Here is a 24171-nt window from a genome sequence, read left to right on the forward strand (position 1 = left end):
AAGAATCAAACCCCAGATGGGCGGGGTATTATTATTATTATTATTATTATTATTATTATTTATTAAACGTCCAGTGATGGTGCTGAAACATCTCAGTAAGCTGTTGCCCTCAAAACATGCATTTTATAGTACTTTTTCCGCACCCACCAAAAAAAAGGGGGGAGGACATGGGGCCTTTCATTGTTTGGAGGGCCAAATATACTTTTCTTAAAGCAATTTATGTTTAAATACTGCTTTTTGTGTTTATTTGATTGATGATATTTTAGTGACTGTTTCTAACTTGTAAATATTTGACTGTTTTCAGAGATAGTGTGCAGAGGTTCAGAGTGTGTTTGCTCACTTGGAAGCTTCTCCTCTTGGCTAGCAATTAGATAGCAATAATTTCCTTGGCAGGAGGAGAAGTGTTAAAAAAAAAGAGTAAGAAGTGAAAGCTTCTTCGAAGATCCAAGCTCCCTCGTCGTTGTTTTCAAGCTGTAAGGAAAGTTTATAGCAAACAGATGGCAACGCCAGCCTTAGAAGAAGTGGTTTGAGCTTGCCACAAGAAACAGGACTCGGATCTAATTTCCATTCAGGAACGTTAACGAAAGTCAGAGTCCCTCTGCATTTTTATTATTGTTCATTAAACTTTATTAATTCTCAAGAAACATATGGCAACCACAGCAAATAGCTAAATACAAACATTATAAACACCTGTCATGTAGAACTATTAATATTTCACCATGCAGAAAAGCTATATTATTCATCCATATTTATTCTGCGTTTACGCTTTCCAAATTCAGTTAGAGGATTCCATTTACAATATCTTTAAGATTTCCTATTTCTCGGCTTATCATCTCTCGCTCTCATGAATTCTGTATGTTTGTGCATCACTGCAACCTTCTGGATTTTCACTAACCGTCCTTTCCCTGTTGGTGGTGACCCATTCCCCCACCCCATTTTGCTGGGAATAAGCCCCACTGAACGCTGTGAGGCTTCTGAGAGACATGTATAGGATCACGGGCTCGATGAGGAGTCCAGTGTAGCTTTAAGCTGTGCACTCCTGCATTGATAGTTGTTGCTTGGATGCAACAACACATCCCTTTACCTGCTCTGTGTCCCTCAAGAACAAGAGGGGATGAGATCAAAAACACGCATGTATGTTATACCCTGGCTGCATTGATGCCAAACTGGAGGGATCAGTTGAAAAAGATCCGGTAGCTGTTGCGCATCACTTGAGCATTCCATGGAGGTGGCAACATTATTCCACCTTCGTCTCCAAGGGAGATGGCTGTTTATGTCTCACATTAACAGCATAACCTGGTGAGAAATGGATGGTGAAAGTCATTTAGATGTGGGGAGTCCAAATGCAACCGGAAGTAAAATCACCTTGTTTTAAGAGCATAAGGAAGATGCTTCTGCTGTCACAGTGACTGTCCAGGCAGTTCTGGGAACCTGGAAAGCAGGACAGGAGCACAAAAAGGCTCTCCCCACTTGGGATTCCTTGCTACTGATGTTCCTTAGGCATCCTGAAAAGTACTGGTACGCAGGCTAAGAACCTACCTGCCCGCGGACTGTCTTGCAAGACTGGTGCATGCTCTAGTTATCTCCCGCTTGGACTACTGCAATGCGCTCTACGTGGGGCTACCTTTGAAGGTGGCCTGGAAACTGCAATTAATCCAGAATGCGGCAGCTAGACTGGTGACTGGGAGTGGCCGCCGGGACCACATAACACTGGTCCTGAGAGATCTGCATTGGCTCCCAGTACATTTCTGAGCACAATTCAAAGTGTTGGTGCTGACCTTTAAAGCCCTAAATGGCCTCTGTCCTGTATACCTGAAGGAGCGTCTCCACCCCCATCGTTCTGCCTGGACACTGAGATCCAGCGCCGAGGGCCTTCTGGTGGTTCCCTCATTGCGAGAAGTGAGGCTACAGGGAACCAGACAGAGGGCCTTCTTGGTAGTGGCGCCCGCCCTGTGGAACGCCCTCCCTTCAGATGTGAAGGAAATAAGCAGCTATCCTATTTTTAAAAGACATCTGAAGGCAGCCCTATTTAGGGAAGTTTTTAATTTTTAACACTCAGTTGGGAGTGTTCCCCGCCCAGAGTGGCTGGGGAAACTCAGCCAGATGGGTGGGGTATAAATAATAAATTATTATGATTATTATTATTGTTGTTGTTGTTATTATTCCTTCCCCCTCTTCCTCCCCATTTGTTTTATTTACAGCTTCCTGGTTCAACGTCTCTGGATTGTGAAGTCCTTTAAGCGGGTTACAACCCCCTAGGAATGCAAACAGCTGCCGGTTAAAAAGAGAACTGGCATTATCGAGACCCTTTGCCCATTGAAAGGAATTGGGGTTGATTCCTTGAATTGGTTGGTTTTTCAACTAGAGGGGTGGAGGGGAGAGAGAGAGGCACACTTCCTTTGCTTTTAGATAGTGTCGGCAAAGAATCCTAGAACCGTAGAGCCCAAGGAAGGGATCAATACTCAATAAACACACAAGACGTAACTGGCTGTACTTTTGAATAAATAAGGAATACTAGTGATCATATCAAATTGTAGATTTCAACGGAAGTCTCATAAAGTTCAACGAAAAAAGCAGAAGACCCAGTGGATCAGTTCATTCTCTAGTCAGTTCATGCACAAGGTCCGTACATGTATAAGTGTTTATTCCACCTGTCTGTTCATAGAATCCAATAATCCACATGAAGGGTTGTTACAGTTCCACAGAATCCTTTCACAGAGTTTAAGACAAGGATTTCCTGAATATTAGCCTTGTTTCGCCATCCTAGGCTTCATCAGTAGAACAGGCTCATATGTAATATTACAGGATAGTGGATCTTATAGCATAGTAGTGGTTCCTTATTTATTCAAAAGTACAGCCGGTTACGGGACGCGGGTGGCGCTGTGGGTTAAACCACAGAGCCTAGGATTTGCCAATCAGAAGGTTGGCCGTTCGAATCCCCGCGACGGGGTTAGCTCCCTTTGCTCGGTCCCTGCTCCTGCCCAACCTAGCAGTTTGAAAGCACATCAAAGTGCAAGTAGACAAACAGGTACCGCTCCGGCAGGAAGGTAAATGGTGTTTCCGTGCGCTGCTCTGGTTCGCCAGAAGCGGCTTGGTTATGCTGGCCACATGACCCGGAAGCTGTATGCTGGCTCCCTTTGCTAATAAAGCGAGATGAGTGCTGCAACCCCAGAGTCGGCCACAACTGGACCTAATGGTCAGGGGTCCCTTTACCTTTATAGCCGGTTACGTCTTGTATGTTTATTGAGAAAGTTCTTCCCAGGCATGACGCCTTGCCCCCCGCAATTGAGGGGCCCCAGAGCCATGTGACGTCAACACACCGCGTGCCCCAATTCTGGCCAGAATATTCCAGCCTCCTGTTCTCACAGTGGCAGGGGTTAGACTAGCTGAGCCTGATGACCCCTTTCAGATCTACAATTCTATGCCAACCAGACACCCGTGGGAACCCTCCAACCAGGCCCTGAATGCCACACTGCAATTCCCAGAAGCTGCCATCCAGAGCCCTACTGACTCCCACGGGGGGGGGGGGGGGGACCAGACTGACCTCAGAAGTGGTGGGTGGGCTGTCCTTCGCTGGAGGTTTCCAGGCGGAGGCCGGCCGCCCATCTCTCAGGGCTGCTGAAGTTGCAAGATTCCTGTGCTGAGCGGGAAGGCTGACCTTGAAGGATCTCTCCCGCCTGTATTAACTCTGCGACTTTTATGTTCTGAGCCAAGGGTAGGCAAACTAAGGCCCAGGGGCTGGATCCGCCCTAATCGCCTTCTAAATCTGGCCTGCGGACGGTCCCGGAATCAGCATGTTTTTACATGAGTAGAATGTGTCCTTTAATTTAAAATGCACCTCTGGGTCATTTGTGGGGCCTGCCTGGTGTTTTTACATGATTAGAAAGTGTGCTTTTATATAAAATGCATCTCTGGGCTATTTGTGGGGCATAGGAATTCGTTCATTCCCCCCCCCTCCCCGAAATATAGTCCGGCCCCCCACAAGGTCTGAGGGACAGTGGACCGGCCCCCTGCTGAAAAAGTTTGTTGACCCCTGTTATGAGCACATGAGCCACGTCGCTGTTCTCAGTGAATGCGTCAGTCCTAAGAAAAAGAGAAATCGATGGTTGGGAGTCTGAATAGGTGAAGAAATAGCTAGGAATGCCAGGAGAAGGAAGGCCTTAGGTGCATCTGTTGCTCCTCTCGCATCTTTCCCGAGCTAAACCTCTTTGGTCCCTTTGACTTTGCTGCAAATAACTTTGTTTAACGTGCCACTTGCTGTCTTTGCTGTCCTCCTCTGAACCCATATTTAACTCAAGAGGGCAGCAATCAGAGTTGGAATAAGAAACAAATAAAATTCTGCAGCAGCGAATTCACGCCTGTCTGCATCTGGATGATGAGGTCATGAGAGAGAGAGAGAGAGAGAGAGAGAGAGAGAGAGAGAGAGAGATCACTTCTTCCACTCATGCCTGTGTTTTCATAAACGGAGGAAAGCTCTTTCAGGGTAGCCCCTCTGCAGCATCTTGCCCAGTGTTTCTGAAAGCAGCCAGCCAGGTGCTTCTGGGGGAGCACGAAAGCAACAACAGACCCTCTCCAACCGTGTCTGAGCAGCTGGGGTAGACTGCCTCTGATGATGGAAGCTCCATTCCTAACTTACAAAGGATACAAGACAGATGGGACTGGCTACCCAAAGCTGCAGGGTGTGGAGGGCTCCTTTTTAGGATACTCCATTCCATTTCCCACTCAAGTTTTCTCCCCCCCCCCCCCATCCCAACAACTAGCAGGCAATCGGCTGTTTTAGGGCATATTCCCCTCTCTTCTTGGGGCATTATAATATTATTATTGTTAATATTATTATTATTACTACTGCTACTATAATTGTATTTCTGAGCTTCTGCAAACCCCAAAGCTTCCTAATACCTCCTTCTTACGTGTGGCACAATTAGCGAGAGCACTGAACACCAAAAACAGAGGAAGAGTGATAGATAAATAAATATTCTATTTATTTTTGCTTTATTTCTTATGCCCCATTTCAATCACTCAGATTTCTGATGGGGATTATTATTGTTATTGTTATTATTGTTGTTGTTGTTATTTATTATAACATTATTATTACTTATTAATTACAGTGGTACCTCGGGTTACAGATGCTTCAGGTTACAGACACTTCAGGTTACAGACTCCGGTAACCCAGAAATATTACCTCGGGTTAAGAACTTTGTTTCAGGATGAGAACAGAAATTGTGCAGCAGCGGCAGCGGGAGGCCCCATTAGCTAAAGTGGTGCTTCAGGTTAAGAACAGTTTCAGGTTAAGAATGGACCTCCAGAACGAATTAAGTACCGTATTTTTCGCTCTATAAGACGCACCAGACCATAAGACGCACCTAGTTTTTGGAGGAGGAAAATAAGGGGAAAAAATATTCTGAATCTCAGAAGCCAGAACAGCAAGAGGGATCGCTGTGCAGTGAAAGCAACAATCCCTCTTGCTGTTCTGGCTTCTGGGATAGCTGCGCAGCCTGCATTCGCTCCATAAGACGCACACACATTTTCCCTTACTTTTTAGGAGGGAAAAAGTGAGTCTTATAGAGCAAAAAATACGGTACTTAACCCAAGGTACCACTGTACTTGTCTCGCCTGCCTTCTTCCAGCAACTCCTGCAGCCAAGCTGGTGCCAAAGATCTTGCTCTGCTTTCCTTTGGACCACATCAGTGAGGACAAGAGAGGGCAGCCCAGGACCTCCATGCACACTGCCCAGGCTTGCACCCCGGAGATTGGTTGCTTGTCGCTCGAAGGTCTTCAAGCTACTTACAGCAGAAAAACAAAAAGATCTACATTACGTAAGGGGGGAAAGGGGTGAGAATCATATAATACATTAATATTTCATATAACACAACATCCATGGGGCTGGTGGTGGGAATAACCATACCAGCCACATAAATAGCAGCGAACAGCATTAACAATACTCAAAACAATAAACAAAGCTACACACTGACCCACTAATTTGCAAATAAGCAAAACCTCAGCCCTCAACCATTCACATCAAACCAATATTCCCCCTCCCCGACTCACCCAGAAGTCTGGGGTCAAGGCCACTGTTACGAATTGGTGGTGGGTGGGTCCAGAATCCTCCAGGGATGGTTCAGAAAAAGTCTCTCCTCTCCCTCCAGGGGGAACAGCAGCAAAGCAAAGCAGGAAGATGGCAATGAAGGCGCTTACCTGCTTTGCAGGTGACCCAGGTACTGTTCCTCTGCTGCTGGTGGGGGTGCACTTCTGCTGGCTCTCTATGCAGGCCCTGAGTTTCCCTAAGATCGACCCCTCAGTGTGGCAGGCCCTGTCCTGTGGAACTCCCTGCCAGTATTCAGTTTTAATATTCTCAATAATTTTTTATTTTTTAAAATGCACTGATTGTCAGCAGTTCCCCAAGGTTGCAGGTGAGGGCCTCTCCCATTCCTACCTGGGGAATCGGGGATCAAACCTGATTGTTTTGCATGTAAAACAATATGAGCTGCAACCCTTTTTCAATGCAATGTTGCGTTCTGGGCCTTACACCCTTGAGTTCTTTAAGCACCAAGACCTGGAAATTGCTCCCTCACACGGCATTCCTGCACTCTGCACTTGCCCAGGGGCACCATTTAATTTGGATTTCTCGATCATATTTTTACCCCAGCCTTCTTCCAAGAAACTTCAGGATGTTGTGCCAGACACCCACCCTCCCACCCACCTACCTGCGCCATTTCATCTTGCACAACAACCCTGTGAGGTGGGGCAAGCTAAGGAAGAGGGAGAGAGAGAGGGAGAGAGAGAGAGAATGCCACTGGCTCAAGGTCACCCAGCGAGCTTCATAGCTGTGTGGGGGAGATTTGAACCCCGGTCTTCCTGGTCCTCGTCTGACACTCCAACCATTACACCACACTGCCTTTTAAACTATTTCTTTGCCCATTGTACGGTTGCGTATTGGAGGGGAAGTGTGGTGCAGTGGTTAGCACCTGTGACTTCACAGGGAGCCCTGGGTTTAAGCCCTCCCTCGCCTGCACTGGGGGACACGGGTGGCGCTTTGAGGCTTAAATGCAGGCCACCCCAGTCAAACTTAATGCAGCTTCCTGGACAGTGTTAGAAACTCAGATATAGTATAAGCTAATCACCAAATAGGGATGTGGGTGGCGCTGTGGGTTAAACCACAGAGCCTAGGACTTGCCGATCAGAAGGTCGGCAGTTTGAATCCCCGCAACGGGGTGAGCTCCCGTTGCTCGGTCCCTGCTCCTGCCAACCTAGCAGTTCAAAAGTGCGTCAAAGTGCAAGTAGATAAATAGGTACCTCTCCGGCGGGAAGGTAAACGGCGTTTCCGTGCACTGCTCTGGTTCACCAGAAGTGGCTTAGTCATGCTGGCCACATGACCTGGAAGCTGTACACCGGCTCCCTCGGCCAATAAAGCGAGATGAGCACCACAACCCCAGAGTCGTCCGCGACTGGACCTAACGGTCAGGGGTCCCTTTACCTTACCTCCTGCATTGTGGGGGAGTTGGACTAGATGACCCTCAGGGTCCCCTCTGACTCTCACCCTGACCTACCTCACAGGGCTGTTGTGAAGACAAAAAACAAAGAACGAACCCTCCCTCCCTCCATGAAGACCTTAGTGTTGGAGCAGCAGCTTCCCAAACCCATGGAAGTGGCGGGCGGCGGGTATTTAAATATTATTATTATTATTATTATTATCATTACCATTATCATTATCATTATCATTATCATTTGTGTGAGCGCGCGTCCGAGAACTCTGCCCATGCTCCGGATCCCTCTCGTCTCCTTCCTCCCCCGGAAAAACCCAAGCTCCCAGTAAGGCAGGCGCAACGTCCCATCCCCCGCGACCCGCCATCACAAAAGCACATTGTTACCAAATAATCCCCCCCGCCCCGCGTCTCCCGTTTCCTCCCGGCTCCCCGCCCCACCCCAGCGAGGAACCCCCCCCCCCGCCAAGGAGGCGGGCCCCGCTCGGCTGACGTCAATGTGGGGGCGGGCTCGGAAGATGGCTGGCGCTGGAGGGAATGCCCTCTTGCAACCGCAGTGCCGAGCGGAGCGCAGGCTTGGCGGGGCCGCGCGGGGGACGCTGCTGGGGCCGGATCGAGGAAGCGCCCATCGCCCTCTTTTTGCACCGGCCGCAGGGATTGCAATCGCCGCCTGGGTTTTAATTTTTTAACCTCTATATCGATCGATCTCTATATTTCCTTCTTTTTTTTGGAAAGAGTTCCCTTTGGCCACCTTCCCTCGCTCAGTCCAGGAAGCACCATGAGTCTCCCTGAAGATGCAGTGAAGGAAAAATTGCTCTGGAATGTGAAGAAGGAGGTAAGAGAGAGAGGGGTGGTTGGGTTCTGAGCACTTTTTTTTTGCACAATTTTTTTTGGGGGGGGTCGTCCCTCCCAAGAGACTGATCCCCCCCCCATCTTCCATTTTCCCCATCTCTCTCCCTCTGGAGTCTTCCTTTGCATTTTGGGTCTCTTCCCCCCACCCCCCAGATAGATTCCCCATCCAACTCTCACCCCAATTCCGGGGTTTGTTTGTGGGCATTTGAGGGGTGCCAGAGCTCGGCTCGGCTGAAGCTCAGGTGCGGAAAGGGGGCTTGGTTTGTTTTTGAAGAACCAAGGAGGTGCTTTGAGAAAGGTCTCTGGGCAGCCATGCCTGCCCCCCGGGGGTTGCGGTGGGTCGGAGGGGTCAGCACCCACCCCGTTCCCGGTTTCTCAGCCCAGAATTGGGGATCAGGTGGAAAAACGTGTGTATATATGCTGTTTATCGAATGGCGAAGGAAAAGCACTCTGTGCAAGCTCAGAGGCTCCCTTTCCCCCTTCACTCACACTTTCTGTATTGCAAGGTACTGAGTGCAGGTGATGTTTGGATTTCAAATGAACACACATACACACACTCTTTCTTTCTGTGTCTGTCAGTGAGCACCATACATTTAAAGCACACCTCCCTCCCCATGTGAATCCTGGGAATTGTAGTTTACTCTTCACAGAGCTACAGTTCCCAGGATTCTTGCGGGGGGTGTGTGCTTTAAATGGGGTGTGTGCCCCCAAAGTGCATGCTCTCATATATATTCTGCAGGCGAGACTTAAACCTTATTCTTAATGGGACTTACTATGTATTTAATGGGACTGACTCTTTGGTAAAGAGCACACAGAACCACAGCTTGGATTTGACCTGGGGGCCTAGGACTCTAGAGCCCGTTTTCTTCCTAGGTTCTGCTTTCAAAACACCCGGCAAGCAAACCTGCTCCCAGTTTGGAAGCTGCTGGGGATGTTTTGCATTTGAGCCTGGGGTTTGTCAGGCTCAGCTTCGGCTCTGTGAAGAGAGCAGTTTTCCTGGTGCATCTTCAATTAGTCCTCCCCCTTCCTACTACCAGCTGTGTAACCAGTCGCCAGCCTGATACAGTGTCTCTGGGTGTGTGCAGAGTGCCGTTCTCCCACCACCGCGACACACATAGCTGGAAGAACTCCTCTGTAAGTCTGGACTGGCGCAGGAGCTGCCAGCTCAGAGGTTGTGGTGTTGGGGGCTGCTTTGAACCCCCAAGATCTCACAGATTAAAACAACATTGCTCTCAGGGAGGAAGATTGCTCCAGTGTTGCACTAAACCTGGGATCTGCCTTAACACCAAGCAGATCACTTGACCGGCTGGCTAGCAGAGCAGAACCAGGGAAGCAGCCTCAGACCATTGCTCCATCTAGCTCAGTATTGCCTACACTGACTGGCAACAGGGCTTCAGGCAGGGGACGTTCCCAGCCCTACCGTTGGGGATTGTGACCTGGCCGGAGGCAAGACAATAAAGGCATTTTACTGGCTGATTCACTTTGCAGACTCTGAGCACACTTCCCCAAATGCCTTTGGAAAGCCTTGTCCCCTGTAGGCAAAGGTTGCTTATTTGTGTGGGGAGAGAGATGGTAAAAAGAGAGGGTCTGGAATACATTTTTTTGAGGGGTGGGTGTGTGCATACTGGCATACTGGCTGAAAGCGCCAAAAGTCTTCACCAGCTCATTTACACACACACACACACACACACACACACACACACACCCTGCCTTCAGTGAGTCTTGCACAGAGATAGAGTAGCAATCTGTTCTTCGGTGGGGAGGGGGCTTCTAGGATGGCGATGGATGCTTTGCTTTTGGGGTGGGGGGGCAGCTGGCTCTAGAGGGTTCATCTCCACGCTTTCTCTCTCCTCTTCTCCGCCTCCCCCCCCCCTTTATCAGTTGCCTTGTCCTCAGTGACGCAGATGCTTCTGCCTTGCTGATGTGTGTGTGTGTGTTCATCGAAGTGTGTTGGTGGAGGGGGGGGGACGGGGACATGAATTCATTCAAAAATTGCAAGAGCCGCATCCAGCCCTGTGTCCCCTGATGCATGTTAAGTAGCCGCGACAGCTTGATTTAAAGGGATCTGCTGTGAATTAGCTGCCTGGGTTCTAATCCATCAGTTAATTGATCTGAGAGCTGCATAAATTTGCATATGAATGACAAACGGAGGTTCTGAAATCGGAGGGAGAGAAGAATTATTATCTTTTCCGGGGAGGTTATTTTTTTTTAAGCTGGTGCAAAAAAAAAAAGAAAGTTCCCCCCAAAACACATCCGTGTGTGTGTGTGTGTGTGTGTGAAAGAGAGAGGTACAAATCTTCCTAAGGCAGAGTTAGAAGAAGCTGCTTGTGTGAGAGAGTCACACAAGTCCCTTCCACTCACAGATTTATCAGGGATTGCAATATGATTATCTTAAAGATGTTATTGGTTGTATCCAGTGTTTAGATGTGCTCAGAGTAGACCCACTGAAATTAATGGCCATGACTGACTTAGATCTATATTTTCAGTGAGTCTACTCTGAGTAGCCCAATATGTTTAGAATCCTAGAATTGTGCAGTCGGATGGGACCCCGAGGGCCATCTAGTCCAACCCCCTTACGATGTAGGAATCTTTTGCCCAGTACAGGACTCGAACCCACAACCCTGAGGTCGAGAGTCTCATGCTCTCCTGACGGAGCTTTTATTAAGGTGGCGCTTTTCAATCAATCAATCAATCAATCAATCAATCAATCAAAACTCGGATCGACCTATCCAGCTAATCAATGCATAGCCTACACCAGGCAACTTCGTGCAAGCCAGAAATCTCTCCAGGAAGATGTGAAAATCGAGATTAAAGGCATAAGAAGAGTTTGCTTGGGAGGAAGCCAAGGTCCATTCAGTCCAGCATCTCAGAGTGACTGACTAGATACCTCTGGCAAGCACATAAACAGTGCAAGAAGCCAGTAGCCCTGTCCTGACCCCCTCAACCCATATTAAGAGTTAGGGATGGGCAAGAAATTTGATTTGGTTTGCATTTAAAGCCAAATCTATCGAACTCACGCAGTTAAGGGGTAGACTGCTCCTCAACACAGAGACTCTATTTCTAGCTATCGTTGTTAATAAGAGCAGAGTCCTGCAGGATCAGACCAAAGTCCTATTTAGTCCGCCGCCCCACAGTGGCCGGTTACTGTAGATGCCTCTGGGAAAACCCCAAAAAGGGCTCTGAAGCTACAGCCCTCTACTGGTGGTGTCCTCAGCAAGCTGGAATTCAGAGGTAGGACTCGAACCCATGGCTTCGAGTTACAAGAAAGGAGAATCTGACTAAACATCAGGAAGAACCATTCGACAGTGGAACAGACACCCTCAGGATGTGGTGGATTCCATTGGAGGTTTTTAAGCAGAAGTCTGTCTTGGATTCCTGCCTTGCATGGGGTTGGACTGGATGACCCTCAGGGTCCCTTCCGACTCTTGCGATTCTGTGATTCTAGGTAGACTGCCTCTGGACATGGAAGTTCTACGCAGCCATTATGGCTCGTTCTTAGTCCTCTTCTTCTTCATGAATTTGCCTGTACGCATCCCCTTTCTGAAACCAGCTGTGCCCATGGCAGCGAGTCAGACCAATGAAATCAAGGCTGTGTGTATTAATGAGATTCTCCGGGCTGCTGAGATGGCTTGCCTGATGGCAGCTGTCAGCAGTTCATGAAGCAGTTGCCGAATATGCGCAAATCTCTGGGGTCCTCCTAGGCCCAGGGCGGTCCAGGTTTTTGGCAGAGTTGCACCCAGGTTCCCAGGAGACCTCTGCCTCCCTCCCCCTCCCTACATTTATGGAGGGTTTTATAAAGGTTTATATAATACAGCCAGCAATCGAGGCGTGACTTGGAGACACAGTTTTCTGCACACCCCTGCTTCCTGATAGGTAGACAAACAGGAAAGTTGGGGAATCCTGGGGGACGCACTCCCTTCTAGGAGGCCAATTGGGGGGACCATGTGCCCTGGTGGGTGGGGCCAGAGGCAAAAGTGGGTGGAGCAATAAATGTGAGTTTTACCTTCTAGCAGAGTAAGCTAATTTTATTGCACACTCTTCTTTGCCCTCCGTCCAGCCAAGAAAGCAGCATTATAGAAGTTATACCCACCATGCAAAAGGACCCGAGGAGCTTTTAGATTTCCCACAATGCCTTGGTACAACACTACATGGCTGCCATTTTTAGGAAATTTAAATGGCAGCCGACCGCTAGGAAAAAGTGGTCTCAGGGCAAACGCTGGCAGTGGGCATTGGAAGGGCAGTAGTGCCCCGAGTGCCTGTTGCTGATGGCAAACCTGCCCCCTCAAAAGGGTCCGGAAGCTTCCTTTGTGGGAACATCCAGCCCACCTTTGCTTAAACCACTTCCTGGCCACGCAGATGTGTTTCGATTGCTAAAGTGTACTCTGATTTCCCCCTTTCCCTCGTGGCATTTAATTCTCTGCATCTTTTTGCGCCGAAGCAGTAAATTAGGCTTTTGCGTGCGGCAAATTGTTGCCCTTGCCCTGCTTGGGAAACTGCTAAAATTGAGTTCCTTTTCCTGAGCAATATGTTTCTCTGCCTCAAACCGATCCGTTTCAGGTAAATCTTCGTCCTTGGGGGAACATTTAAGAACTTATTTGCTGGCTTGGATTTTCTGGCGGCCTTGCTTGCTGTTCCCACTGGGAAGCAATTTATTTTCTTGACTTTAAGAGAAAGGCAGGCCTGTAAAATGTCTTGAGAAATTTGGCTCAGTTGCCTCCCGACGTTTACCTCCTCTGTGGGGAAGCCTGTCCTGATGAGAAGTGTTGTGAAGCTCGTTGGTCTTTCTCCAGCTGATTTATGGGTTTCTGCAAATCTGAACCAGATCGACATGGGCGATCCAGCTTTAACCCTGGGCAACCACTCAGTATGGGGTGTGCAGACCCACAACTCTGAAAAGAGTGCAAGAGGTGGTCTCTGTGCTGGGAGGGGGTCCAGAGTAGTCAAACTTCTTTTGGCCAGGGAGCTACTCTCACCCACCACTTTTCCACAGAGCTTTCCCCCTCCTCAGCAGTGTTCGAAATTAGACAGGTGCCTTTTCCACCTGACTACTGACCATTTAAAGGGACACGGGTGGCGCTGTGGGTTAAATCACTGAGCGTAGGGCTTGCTGATAAGAAGGTTGGCGGTTCGAATCCCCGCAACAGGGTGAGGTCCCATTGCTCGGTCCCTGCTCCTGCCAACCTAGCAGTTCGAAATCACAAAGTCCAAGTAGATAAATAGGTACCGCTCCGGCGGGAAAGTAAATGGCGTTTACGTGCGCTGCTCTGGTTCACCAGAAGCGGCTTAGTCATGCTGGCCACATGACCCAGAAGCTGTACACTGGCTCCCTCAGTCAATAAAGCGAGATGAGCGCTGCAACCGCAGAGTCGTCCAGAACTGGACTTAACTGTCAGATGTCCCTTTACCTTTTATTGGCGATTTACTACTTTTTTATTCCTCATTTTGCCCAAGTATCTTGCTTGCTCTTCACAACACAGGAAAGAAACACCTCCATGTTTCTTCCTCCCTGATTTCATTGTGTTGGCCAGGCCAGGTGCTGAAATTTTAATAGAGGCTTCCCTATATCCAGGGCAGCAAGATCCTATTAGCTACGAAGCCATTAGCTAAATTAAATGGATTTCTGCCTGTTTTGGAGTGGGTTCAGGGCCTCCAATGTAAGACCCCATCTGTGCTCAGGTCTGTGTGGGCATGAAAGGAATGGTGCCCATTTTTCAAATGCATCTCCAGGCAGTTTTCAGGGTAGAATCATAATTCTCTAGCTGGTCGGAAGTTTGGGGGGTGGGCGGCGAAAGTCTCTTACATGTTTTTTGTTCAAAGCAAAGCAAAAATGCCCAACTGTCTCCAACAACCTGCGTCTGATTCAGAGAGAATGGATTGTGTTGCTTCACTGCCTGTAGCATCTTAAAACTTTTGCTGTTGTAATGCATGGTACGTTTCTAGATCTGGAATTAGGTATGGGGGGCACCCCCCTCCCATGATCAGAAATACTGCCAGCATGCCAAGGGTGTCTGTCTGCCACCACTGAGTAATTCTCCCATCCTCGACGAGAGGGCAGGGAAGTGTGATCTATCACAGTCCTCCCCGACATAATGTGCAATTTGCGGTTTCAGTTGGACTAGAATATGTTTGGTGGATTTGTGCCCATCTGGGAGACATTTTGCTTGTTGCTGTTGCTTCCCTCTTTGCAGTGATGGATGGCTGTATCCTCTAGACTCCCAAGCACAGAGAAACTTGTGCTGGATCGTTTTCAGTTCTGAGCATGGGATGAATAATCAGCCACCAGCAATTTTTGCTCCCGTTTCTTTCTTTCATAAGAATTCTCTTGACTTCCCTGGTCTGCAGTGAGCTCTTATCTGCCCCTGGAACTGGCTGCCATGTGGGGTCTCTGCCTAACACAAGGAGTCTCTGGCTTGCCACATGGGGTCTTTGGCTTGCCATGTGCTGTTCCGGCTGCCACGTGGTGTCTCTGACTTGCCACATGGAGTCTCTGGCTTGCCATGTGGCGGCTCTGGTTGCCACGTGGTGTCCCTGCCTGCCACGTGGTGTCTCTGACTTGCCACATGGAGTCTCTGGCTTGCCATGTGGCGTCTCCGGTTGCCACATGGTGTCCCTGCCTGCTATGTGGTGTCTTTGATTTGCCACATGGAGTCTCTGATTTGCCACGTGGAGTCTCTGGTTGCCATGTGGTATCTCTGGCTTGCCACATAGTGTCTCTGGCTTGCCACATGTAGTATCTTGCTTGCCATGAGGTGTCTCACCTGCCATGTGGCTTCTCTGGTTGCCATGTGGTGTTCCTGCCTGCTACGTGGTATCTCTGGCTTGCCACATGGAGTCCCCTGGCTTGTCACGTGGTGTCTCGGTCTCTTGGCCCTTTGCCTCTGTTCTGCTCACTCCCCTCAAAACCTGGCTCTTCCCCAACGCACAAATCTATATTATCTCAGGACAGTGCTTTCTGGGTCTTCTGCCAAGGCAAACAGGGAATGGAGCTGGTTAAGACAACACCGCTTGTTCGAGTGAGCAGGGAGGGGGCCGCCCCGTAGTTCAACAAGGCTGCCCAGGTGTTGCCTTAGCGATGCCACTTAGAGGCCCATTTCCACTCCCTCTTGCTTCCTGCTTGTCAATGTGCCAAGCTTTTGCCTCCTGCCACTTCTCTGAGAACTGGCTTGCGTCCTGGGAGAACTGCCCGCCTTTCCGAAGTCAAAAGACAACCCGATACAGTTCCATTCTTTCTTTTGGGGGAACTCTGGGAGTTTGTGAGGGGACAAGGGGTCTCCTAGGAAGGGACGCGGGTGGCGCTGTGGGTAAAACCTCAGCGCCTAGGACTTACCGATTGCATGGTCGGCGGTTCAAATCCCCGTGGCAGGGTGCGCTCCCGTCGTCCGGTCCCAGCGCCTGCCAACCTAGCAGTTCGAAAGCACCCCCGGGTGCAAGTAGATAGATAGGGACCGCTTACCAGCGGGAAGGTAAACGGCGTTCCGTGTGCTGCGCTGGCTCGCCAGATGCAGCCTGTCACGCTGGCCACGTGACCCGGAAGTGTCTGCAGACAGCGCTGGCTCCCGGCCTCTAGAGTGAGATGAGCGCACAACCCTAGAGTCTGGCAAGACTGGCCCGTACGGGCAGGGGTACCTTTACCTTTTACCTTAGCACCTCTCGGCACCTTTAACAAATGACAGATTTTTGTGGCTCGAGGAACCAGGACTGCTTAAATAGGTTTAACGCTGCTTCAAATGTATGGGGCGGGTGTGGCCCTAATCGTTCAGGGGCCTCTTTCTATAAGGCCCCGTCAGTTCAGGATTTTCAACAGGCTTTAAAAGCCCACTTCACTTCAGGTTCCTTTTTCTACAAGTGTTCCTGGTGCTTGTCATGGCCCTTGGAGAGGGGTCACGGCAGGGAAGTCAGGCTTCTTCAGGGAACTAGGCTGGAGATTTGAGGCAGCGAAGGACTTGCCCATGGGGCAGTCCCAGAAGAGGAGGCGGGAATCTCCTGGCCCAAGGAGGTTTCGTTACCCTCTTGTGACTCCTGGTCCCTCAGAGCCACTGATTTCTGAAGCAATATTTGAGCTCTGCAGTTCTGGAGTCTCCCGCCTGAGCCGTTCTAGATGCCCTGTGCTATCAGAACAAAGACAAATTTGACCAAGGATGGAGCAACTTAGAGGCGTAGCAAGCTAGCTTATGGCAAGCCATACTGTCTGTCCATCTGTCGCAGCCTTATCGGTGTGCGGTAGTGGTTCAAATCCCCTCTCAGCCATGAACCCTAATGCTAACCCTATTATTATTATTATTATTATTATTATTATTATTACCCCACCCATCTGGCTGGGTTTCCCCAGCCACTCTGGGCGGCTTCCAACAAAATATTAAAAATACAACAAAACATCAGACATTAAAAACTTCCCTTCAGATGTCTTCTATAAGTCAGATAGTTTATTTCCTTGACATCTGATGGGAGGGCGTTCCACAGTGTGGGTGCCACTACCGAGAAGTCCCTCTGCCTGGTTCCCTGTAACCTCATTTCCCACAGTGAGGGAACCGCCAGAAGACCCTCGGCGCTGGACCTCAGTATCCGGGCTGAACGATGGAGGTGGAGACGCTCCTTCAGGTATACTGGGCCGAGGCTGTTTAGGGCTTGAAAGGTCAACACCAACACTTTGAATTGTGCTCGGAAACGTCCTGGAGCCAATGCAGATCTCTCAGGACCGGTGTTATGTGGTCCTGGCGGCCACTCCCAGTCACCAGTCTAGCTGCCGCATTCTGGATTAATTGCAGTTTCCGGGTCACCTTCAAAGGTAGCCCCACGCAGAGCGCATTGCAGTAGTCCAAGCGGGAGATAACTAGAGCATGCACCACTCTGGCGAGATAGTCTGTCGGCAGGTAGGGTCTCAGCCTGTGTACCAGATGGAGCTGGTAGACACAGAATTGACCTGTGCCTCCATGGACAACTGTGAGTCCAAAATGACTCCCAGGCTACACCATTTGGGAACAAGGAGTCCTCCACACCCACCCGCCCCCTGTCCCCAAAACAGTACTTCTGTCTTGTCAGGATTCAACCTCAATCTGTATAACCCTTGAGCTCCTTAGAGAAAAGGTGGGATAGAAACAGAGTAAATAGAATAGATAGATTATTGAGACTGACAGGCAGTAGCTCTCTGGGGTCTCAGGCAGATCCTTTTAACTGGAGATGAATGGGCATTGCACACCTGGGATTGTCTTCTTGCAAAGCAGGTTCTCTATCTCTGAACTGTGGTTGCTTTCTTCTTCTTCTTCTTCTTCATCATCATCATCATCTGTTTATTAATTTTTTAAAGATTTTACAAATTCTTTTAGACAACACTCAAAGCAAATCTCTCATATCCCTTGACTTCCCACCCAGCCTTCCATGATGTTCTTTTCTTACCATATAAAACTGCTATATTTCTCATATTTTACCCATCTTATACATTAATTCTAACTTATTAAACTACCAATTCTCATCTGTTGCTATACTTTAAATCCTGCATACATTTTAACATAATCATGATCTTTTTTTTAATCAAATATTCCACGAAATATTTCCATTCTTCAATAAATTTTCTTCTTTAATTCTATCAGTCAGTCTAGCCATCTCAGGGTATTTCATCATCTTCATAAGCCAATCTTCTTCCATTGGGACTTCTTCTTTTCCACTTATTTTATTTTATTTATGATTTTCAATTTTATACATTTCAGTAATTTTACAATCATTTTAACATTTCAAAGCTGGATTGCCTTCCCCTTCTTTCTGCGGTTCCTTAAACTTATTTTTTGCATTTTCCAAATTAGCTTAATTTACTCATTTATTCATCTACTTTAAATACATACTCTTATAAAACTGCAGGTTATTACAATAATCCTGCCAATGTTCTTATCTGTTTACAGTTTATTTATATTCAATAAATCATTTCCATTCTTTTTTTTTTAAAAAAAAAGTTTGTTGTCTTGATTTCTTATTTTTCCGGCAAGTTTCACCATTTCTGCATATTCCATAAGTTTTGTATCCGTTCTTTCGCTGGGACTTCTTCTTTCCACTTTTGCACTAGACTATTCATGCCGCCGTTGTAGCATACTTAAACAAATTAAAACAATTCCTTTGGAAGCTCTCGACCAGTTATACCTAACAGAAAGGCCTCAGGTTTCTTGGGAATCATTACTTTAAACCTTTTTTTAAAAAACTCATTATAAAATAATTTCCCAATAGCCTTTCGCCTTTATGCAGGTTGAACCGTGTTTGCTTTCCAAGCATGCTGGTTCTGGGCCAGCTTGTCCACTTTGGCTGTGTGACGCTTGGCTCCTTCCTCGATGGCAGAGCAAGTCCAACCAAAATCCTCTGCAGCCCCTAGCCAAGAGCACTTGATCCTTCAAAGTCTGCTTCTTCTTCCATCCTGCTGTGGCTTCCAGTGATGGATTTCTCCCTGATGGACCAAACTCCAAGCCTGGAGTGTATTGGCGACTGCTATCTGCCTTCTGCTCGGCAATGTAGCTTCTGTCCTGATTTCGTGTCCTCCTGGATCAGATCCACGGCTGGCTGGGCCTTCACAACACACGGCGCTGTTGCCTCTCCGGCCTGCCCACACATTCTGTGGCTGTGAGTCAGCTGTGCTGGGCACATAGCTGAACTTACAGATTAGAAAATAAGGGACCAGCAGCCTCGAAAATAAGGGACCAGCAGCCTCGAAAATAAGGGATCAGCAGCCAAGATAAGGGATTTTGCTTAGCTTATACAGAAGTCCGGCACTGATGGAGCCATGCTGCTTTTGCTGCGACTGACTGTGTTTTGCAGGGGGTTGGACTAGATGATCCTAAGGGTCTACAACTCCGACCAAAGAAGAGTAGCAGACAAAACTGATGAACGACATCGAGATGGCAAAGCTTACAGGCAGAATTAGAAACCAGAAAGAATGGGGAAAGTTTATCATTTATTTGAAAAGCTATTGTAAAGAGTTACATACATTGGTAGGATTGACAGAAAACTTGTAGTAAAAATTTGAACTATGGATGGACAAATGATTTATAAAAATAGAGTTATGAAAGGGATGCAGAGGGGGAAATCACTACATTAAGATGCTGCACTGGTTGGAGGGGATGCTAAGCAGCACGTCGGGCCTGCTGTCGTCCTGGCAGGAGGAGTTCCATCGGCCCTTCCCCGCCCAAGAGAGAGGGAGGGAGGGAGGGAGAGAGAGAGACTCTTGCCCACACCGCCCGTGAGCCCGGCATGAGGTGCTTGTGGCGCCGTGGCGGTCGCTGAAGCACCACCCTTCTGCGTCCCTCCCCGTCCCCTCCTCTTCCTCCTCCCTCAGGCCACTGCCTCAGCTGCCGCTGCCGCCTCCGGCTTCCCCTGGCAGCGTGGCGGAAGTCTTGCAAGAGAGGGGCTGCCTGCCCGCCCGCCGCCGCCCGTCTCCTCACGATGCGCCCCGAGGGGGAAAAGGGAGAGACGGAGACGCGGCAGCTCGTGCACGCGCTCTCTCTCTCGCGGTGGAGGACTCCGAGCCACTGTTTCCTTCCCGAGCCGGGCGAGCATGAAACACGGGAAATTTAAGGGACAGCATCAATATGGGACAGCAGTGGGACACGGCGCTGGGATAAGGGAGTTTCCCGCCAAATAAGGGACGGTTGACAGCTATGGCTGGGTAGCCTCTTGTCGTTGCACCCCTCTTAAGTTGCCTGGTCATGGTCAATGGGAGAGGAGAACATGTTAGCAGCTGGTTCCCTCTTGCCAAGTGTTGCATCGCTGTTCGCTTGCTTCAGGAACCTGGGAAGATTTTGGCAGCCCACCCACATTCCCACACCACAAATGTGCTTCTCAAGTGGTTTCAGGATCCAAGAGATGCCATTTCATGTCCACAGCACCCACCTCTTCCACCAAACTTGTAACTCTTATCATAACAAAGAAACGAGATTCATCTGGCAAATGGCTTGTTTCTGAGAAACCCATAGGATTTATCCTGCAGTGTTTTTACTCCTCACTGCTTCCTCCTTTTCAGACAGACACCCTAGACAGTGCCCTGCGCAGCAAGCACTTGGGCTCAGAACTGGTTAAGCACTTGGGGTCGACTCCAGCTGTGTTTGCATGTCCTTCTAAAACACAGTTGGCCAACCGGGTGTCCTCCAGATGTTTGGAGCTTCCAGCTGTCATTCTCCCATCCCAAAACAGAATTCCCCAGGAAAAAGGGATTGATTGTTTAAGTGTTTTGGGAACTGTAGCTCTGTGGACAGAATAGAGATTCTCAAACCACCCTCAGTGCCCTTCAGTTCCCGGGATTTTGGGGGGAAAGCCATGTTTGAAAGTACAGTGGTACCTCTGGTTACGTACTTAATTCGTTCCGGAGGTCCGTTCTTAACCTGAAACTGTTCTTAACCTGAAGCACCACTTTAGCTAATGGGGCCTCCTGCTGCCACCGCACCGCCAGAGCACAGTTTCTGTTCTCATCCTGAAGCAAAGTTCTTAACCTGAAGCACTATTTCTGGGTTAGCGGAGTCTGTAACCTGAAGCGTATGTAACCTGAAGTGTATATAACCCGAGGTACCACTGTATTTAAAGTGGCATGATGCTGTTTTAAATGTGTAGTGCAGATGGGACTTTAGCCAGCATTCCATAGCCAGCAAGTGAATTTGACCACAGAATCACAGAATTGTAGAGTTGGAATGGATCCTGGCGGTCATTTAGTCCAACCCCCTGCAATGCAGGAATCTCAGCTAAAGCGTCCATGACAGATGGCCATCCAACCTCTGCTTAAAACCCTCCAAGGAAGGAGAGTCCACAAACTCCCATAAATGGGATGTGGGGTTTTTTTGGCGGGGCGAGAGTCAGTGTCTCTGATTTTTTTTCTGAAAAGATGTTCTACTTCTGCAAATCTCAAGTCTGTTGATCCATTCCTTTTGTGGACGGGTGGCATAGTTTTGGCTGTCTGGTGAATGGCGGTTGCAGCCAGAACGCTGGGAAAAGAAGGAATAAATAATCAAACAGGAAAACCTGGCTGTGGCTCCCCACTCACATTTGACTTGGCCCAGAGATCCAGAGACAATAATGTTTTCCAAAGCAAGCAAAGGGGGTGGGGTGGGGTGGCAGCTTTGCAACGCTGCCATCACTCTTCTTCTTCTTGCAGAGGTTTTTGCCTGTTTCAGTGTGCTCCTTCGTTTTCCTTCCCTCCTCTGCCTTAGGCCAATTGCTTGCAAATAATTCTTCTTTCAATTTGCTTTCTGTCCAGCTGTGTCGGCAAGCATCTTTTTCCCCCAGTGGTGCTTGCTGCAAAATGTCAGTGCAAACAAAAACGAAACCCTCGGTGCCTTCCTCCACGGCCTCCTGTTCAGTTTGATCTGATCCTGCACTCATTTGGCTTTGTTCTAAGGCAGGCGTGAAAGGTCACTGCGAGACATCTTTCGGGGATGCTTGGCTCCTCCTCGCAGGGTGGAGATTTATTTGTTTGTTTTTGTTCTGCTGCTGTCGAAAAACAGCCAAAAGCACAGGGTTAGCGCACTGCTTTCTTTAATCGACTGACACAGCAACGCCCAGCAAAAACCAGCGAGGGCCATGGGATTGTCACTTAGACTGAACATTACAGCAGGCTTGCATGTTGGACAGAAACAGGTATAAAAGCTCCCTCAAGACAGCTGCTTGTTTTAGGAGGATTGGAAGGGTGATTTGGAGCAGAGGAAAATGATCAGTTTTCCACCTGCTACTTTTTCATAGAATCATAGAATCATAGAGTTGGAAGAGACCACAAGGGCCATCGAGTCCAACCCCCTGCCAAGCAGGAAACACCATCAGAGCACTCCTGACATATGGTTGTCAAGCCTCTGCTTAAAGACCTCCAAAGAAGGAGACTCCACCACACTCCTTGGCAGCAAATTCCACTGTCAAACAGCTCTTACTGTCAGGAAGTTCTCTCTTTTCCTAATTAAGTGCTCCCCCTTAAGAGGACTTAGTGGCAAGAGCTCACCACTCTCTCATCTGGCAGAAATAAAGGATCAGCAGAGACACCCATTGGCATGAGGGGGGCACCAGAGGGCAGCCTGGCAATGGCCCCTTTGACATCGGCCCCGGGGAAAATCAGTCCCCAAGACCCTGGAGGATCTTTGCCAGTTAATACCGGGGTACACATAGAGTCAATGGGAACATAGGACAGAGAATTCAGCCTTCTACTGAGTCAGAACATTGGTGCATCTATCTCACTGTTGTCTGCACTGACCGGCAGCCGCTCTTCAGGGTCTAGGTCACCCTACCAGGAGATACTGTTGAGGACTGAACCTTGGATTGTTATCTTTTGCATAGAATAGCACGTTGTAGAATTGTGGAATTATAGAGTTGGAAGGGACCATGAGGGTCATTTAGATCAACCCCCTGCAGTGCAGGTGTCTTTTGCCTGATGTGGGGTTCGAACCCACAACCCTGAAATTAAAAGTCTCATGCTCTACCAACCGAGCTTTCTCAGGCCTGCCTGATGCTCCACCACCGAGTGAGCTGGGGTCTTGCAGCCGAGAAGCAGAGCACATTTGCATGTGAAACTTCTGTGCTCAGTGCTTGGCATCCCCTGTCATGAAGGAATCGGGTACCAGGTTGTGGGGAAAGATACTCACTCTGCCTGAGGCCCTGGAAGCCTGCGGTCTGCTTGAGCAAAACTTGCCTAGTCAAACAACCCAACCTGTTGCTGGACTCTCTAAGATTCTCCCTCTGCGTCTTTATGACCCATCGAGTGTCGCTTTCCATGCACAAACTTCTTTATTTCTTCCTGTTCAGGTGAAGCAGATCATGGAAGAAGCCGTCACCCGGAAGTTTGTGCACGAAGACAGCAGCCACGTCATTGCATTATGCGGTAAGTGAATAATTGTCGTGTTACGGTGCACAAAACTGTTGTGTTATCATTGCTTCATGCAGCAAGTGACAAACCGTTGCTTCGTCGCTGTATTATGTGGTAAGTAACAAAATTGCTGGAGCTCCGAGCTGGTGTGGCCTTTGTAATTTTCCTACCATGCACTCTTTTTGTGTGTGTGTGCTGCTGCAACAGCTTTGCAGCCCAACAGGACCGCAAGTTCTGTGCCTGGAATGCATGTTGCAAAGCATGACTACATTAGCCACAGTTGAATACACTGGCTTTGATCAGATTGTAGAGTTTAAAGAGCCAGGAACTTTATTGCTGAGCTGTTGTTGGGAGACAAGGCAGATGTTCTGCTACTGAACTATGGCCCCTCCCTGGTCACCAGCCTTTTTGAACCAGTGGACACAGAATACCCTGTGTGCCCCTCCGCAGGAGGGAGGCAATGCAAGGCCTATTCAGTGGTGGCTCCCTGCTTGTGGAATGCCCTCTCTGGGGAAGCTCACCTGGAGCCCTCTCAGTCTAGTTTAAGGCACTCTTGGCCCTTAGTTTGAAGGGTTTTTAAGTATTTCTGACCTCTTTTGGTGGGGCAGGATCTGCTGACTGTCTTCTATTTGTATGGAGGTGTGTGTTTTGTTTTTTAGGTTTTAGTGTTTTTGTTGTGTTAGCAGGTCACTTTTGAGTCATTTTTAGGAGCAAAGTGACTAATTATTGTTGTTTAGTTGTTTAGTCGTCTCTGACTCTTCGTGACCCCATGGACCAGAGCACCCCAGGCACTCCTGTCTTCCACTGACTCCTGCAGTTTGGTCAAACTCATGTTAGTAGCTTCGAGAACACTGTCCAACCATCTCGTCCTCTGTCGTCCCCTTCTCCTTGTGCCCTCCATCTTTCCCAACATCAGGGTCTTTTCCAGGGAGTCTTCTCTTCTCATGAGGTGGCCAAAGTATTGGAGCCTCAGCTTCAGGTTCTGTCCTTCCAGTGAGCACTCAGGGCTGATTTCCTTCAGAATGGATG

The 24171-nt window shown here is 48.7% G+C and overlaps 1 protein-coding gene across 8 annotated transcripts in view; it reads left to right on the forward strand.

Annotated features, from left to right (window-relative positions):
* The first annotated feature begins 7936 nt into the window (after nt 1–7936).
* Nucleotides 7937–24171, forward strand: part of SGSM2 (small G protein signaling modulator 2) — an 81928-nt gene continuing 65693 nt past the window's right edge. For 4 of the 8 annotated variants that reach the window (XM_080982826.1, XM_080982823.1, XM_080982824.1 and 1 more), the window contains exons 1-2: nt 7939–8316; nt 23082–23157. In XM_080982826.1, coding sequence (XP_080838952.1) covers nt 8260–8316; nt 23082–23157 — 133 coding nt within the window. In that variant the 5' untranslated portion in view covers nt 7939–8259. Of the gene's footprint in view, nt 8317–23081; nt 23158–24171 lie in introns of all 8 variants that reach the window. The other 4 variants (XM_080982820.1, XM_080982822.1, XM_080982821.1 and 1 more) reach the window with 2 other exon arrangements.

Source organism: Podarcis pityusensis (assembly GCF_964106645.2).
Source record: "Podarcis pityusensis genome assembly, chromosome: 15".
In the NCBI taxonomy this organism is placed as follows: Eukaryota; Metazoa; Chordata; class Lepidosauria; order Squamata; family Lacertidae; genus Podarcis; species Podarcis pityusensis.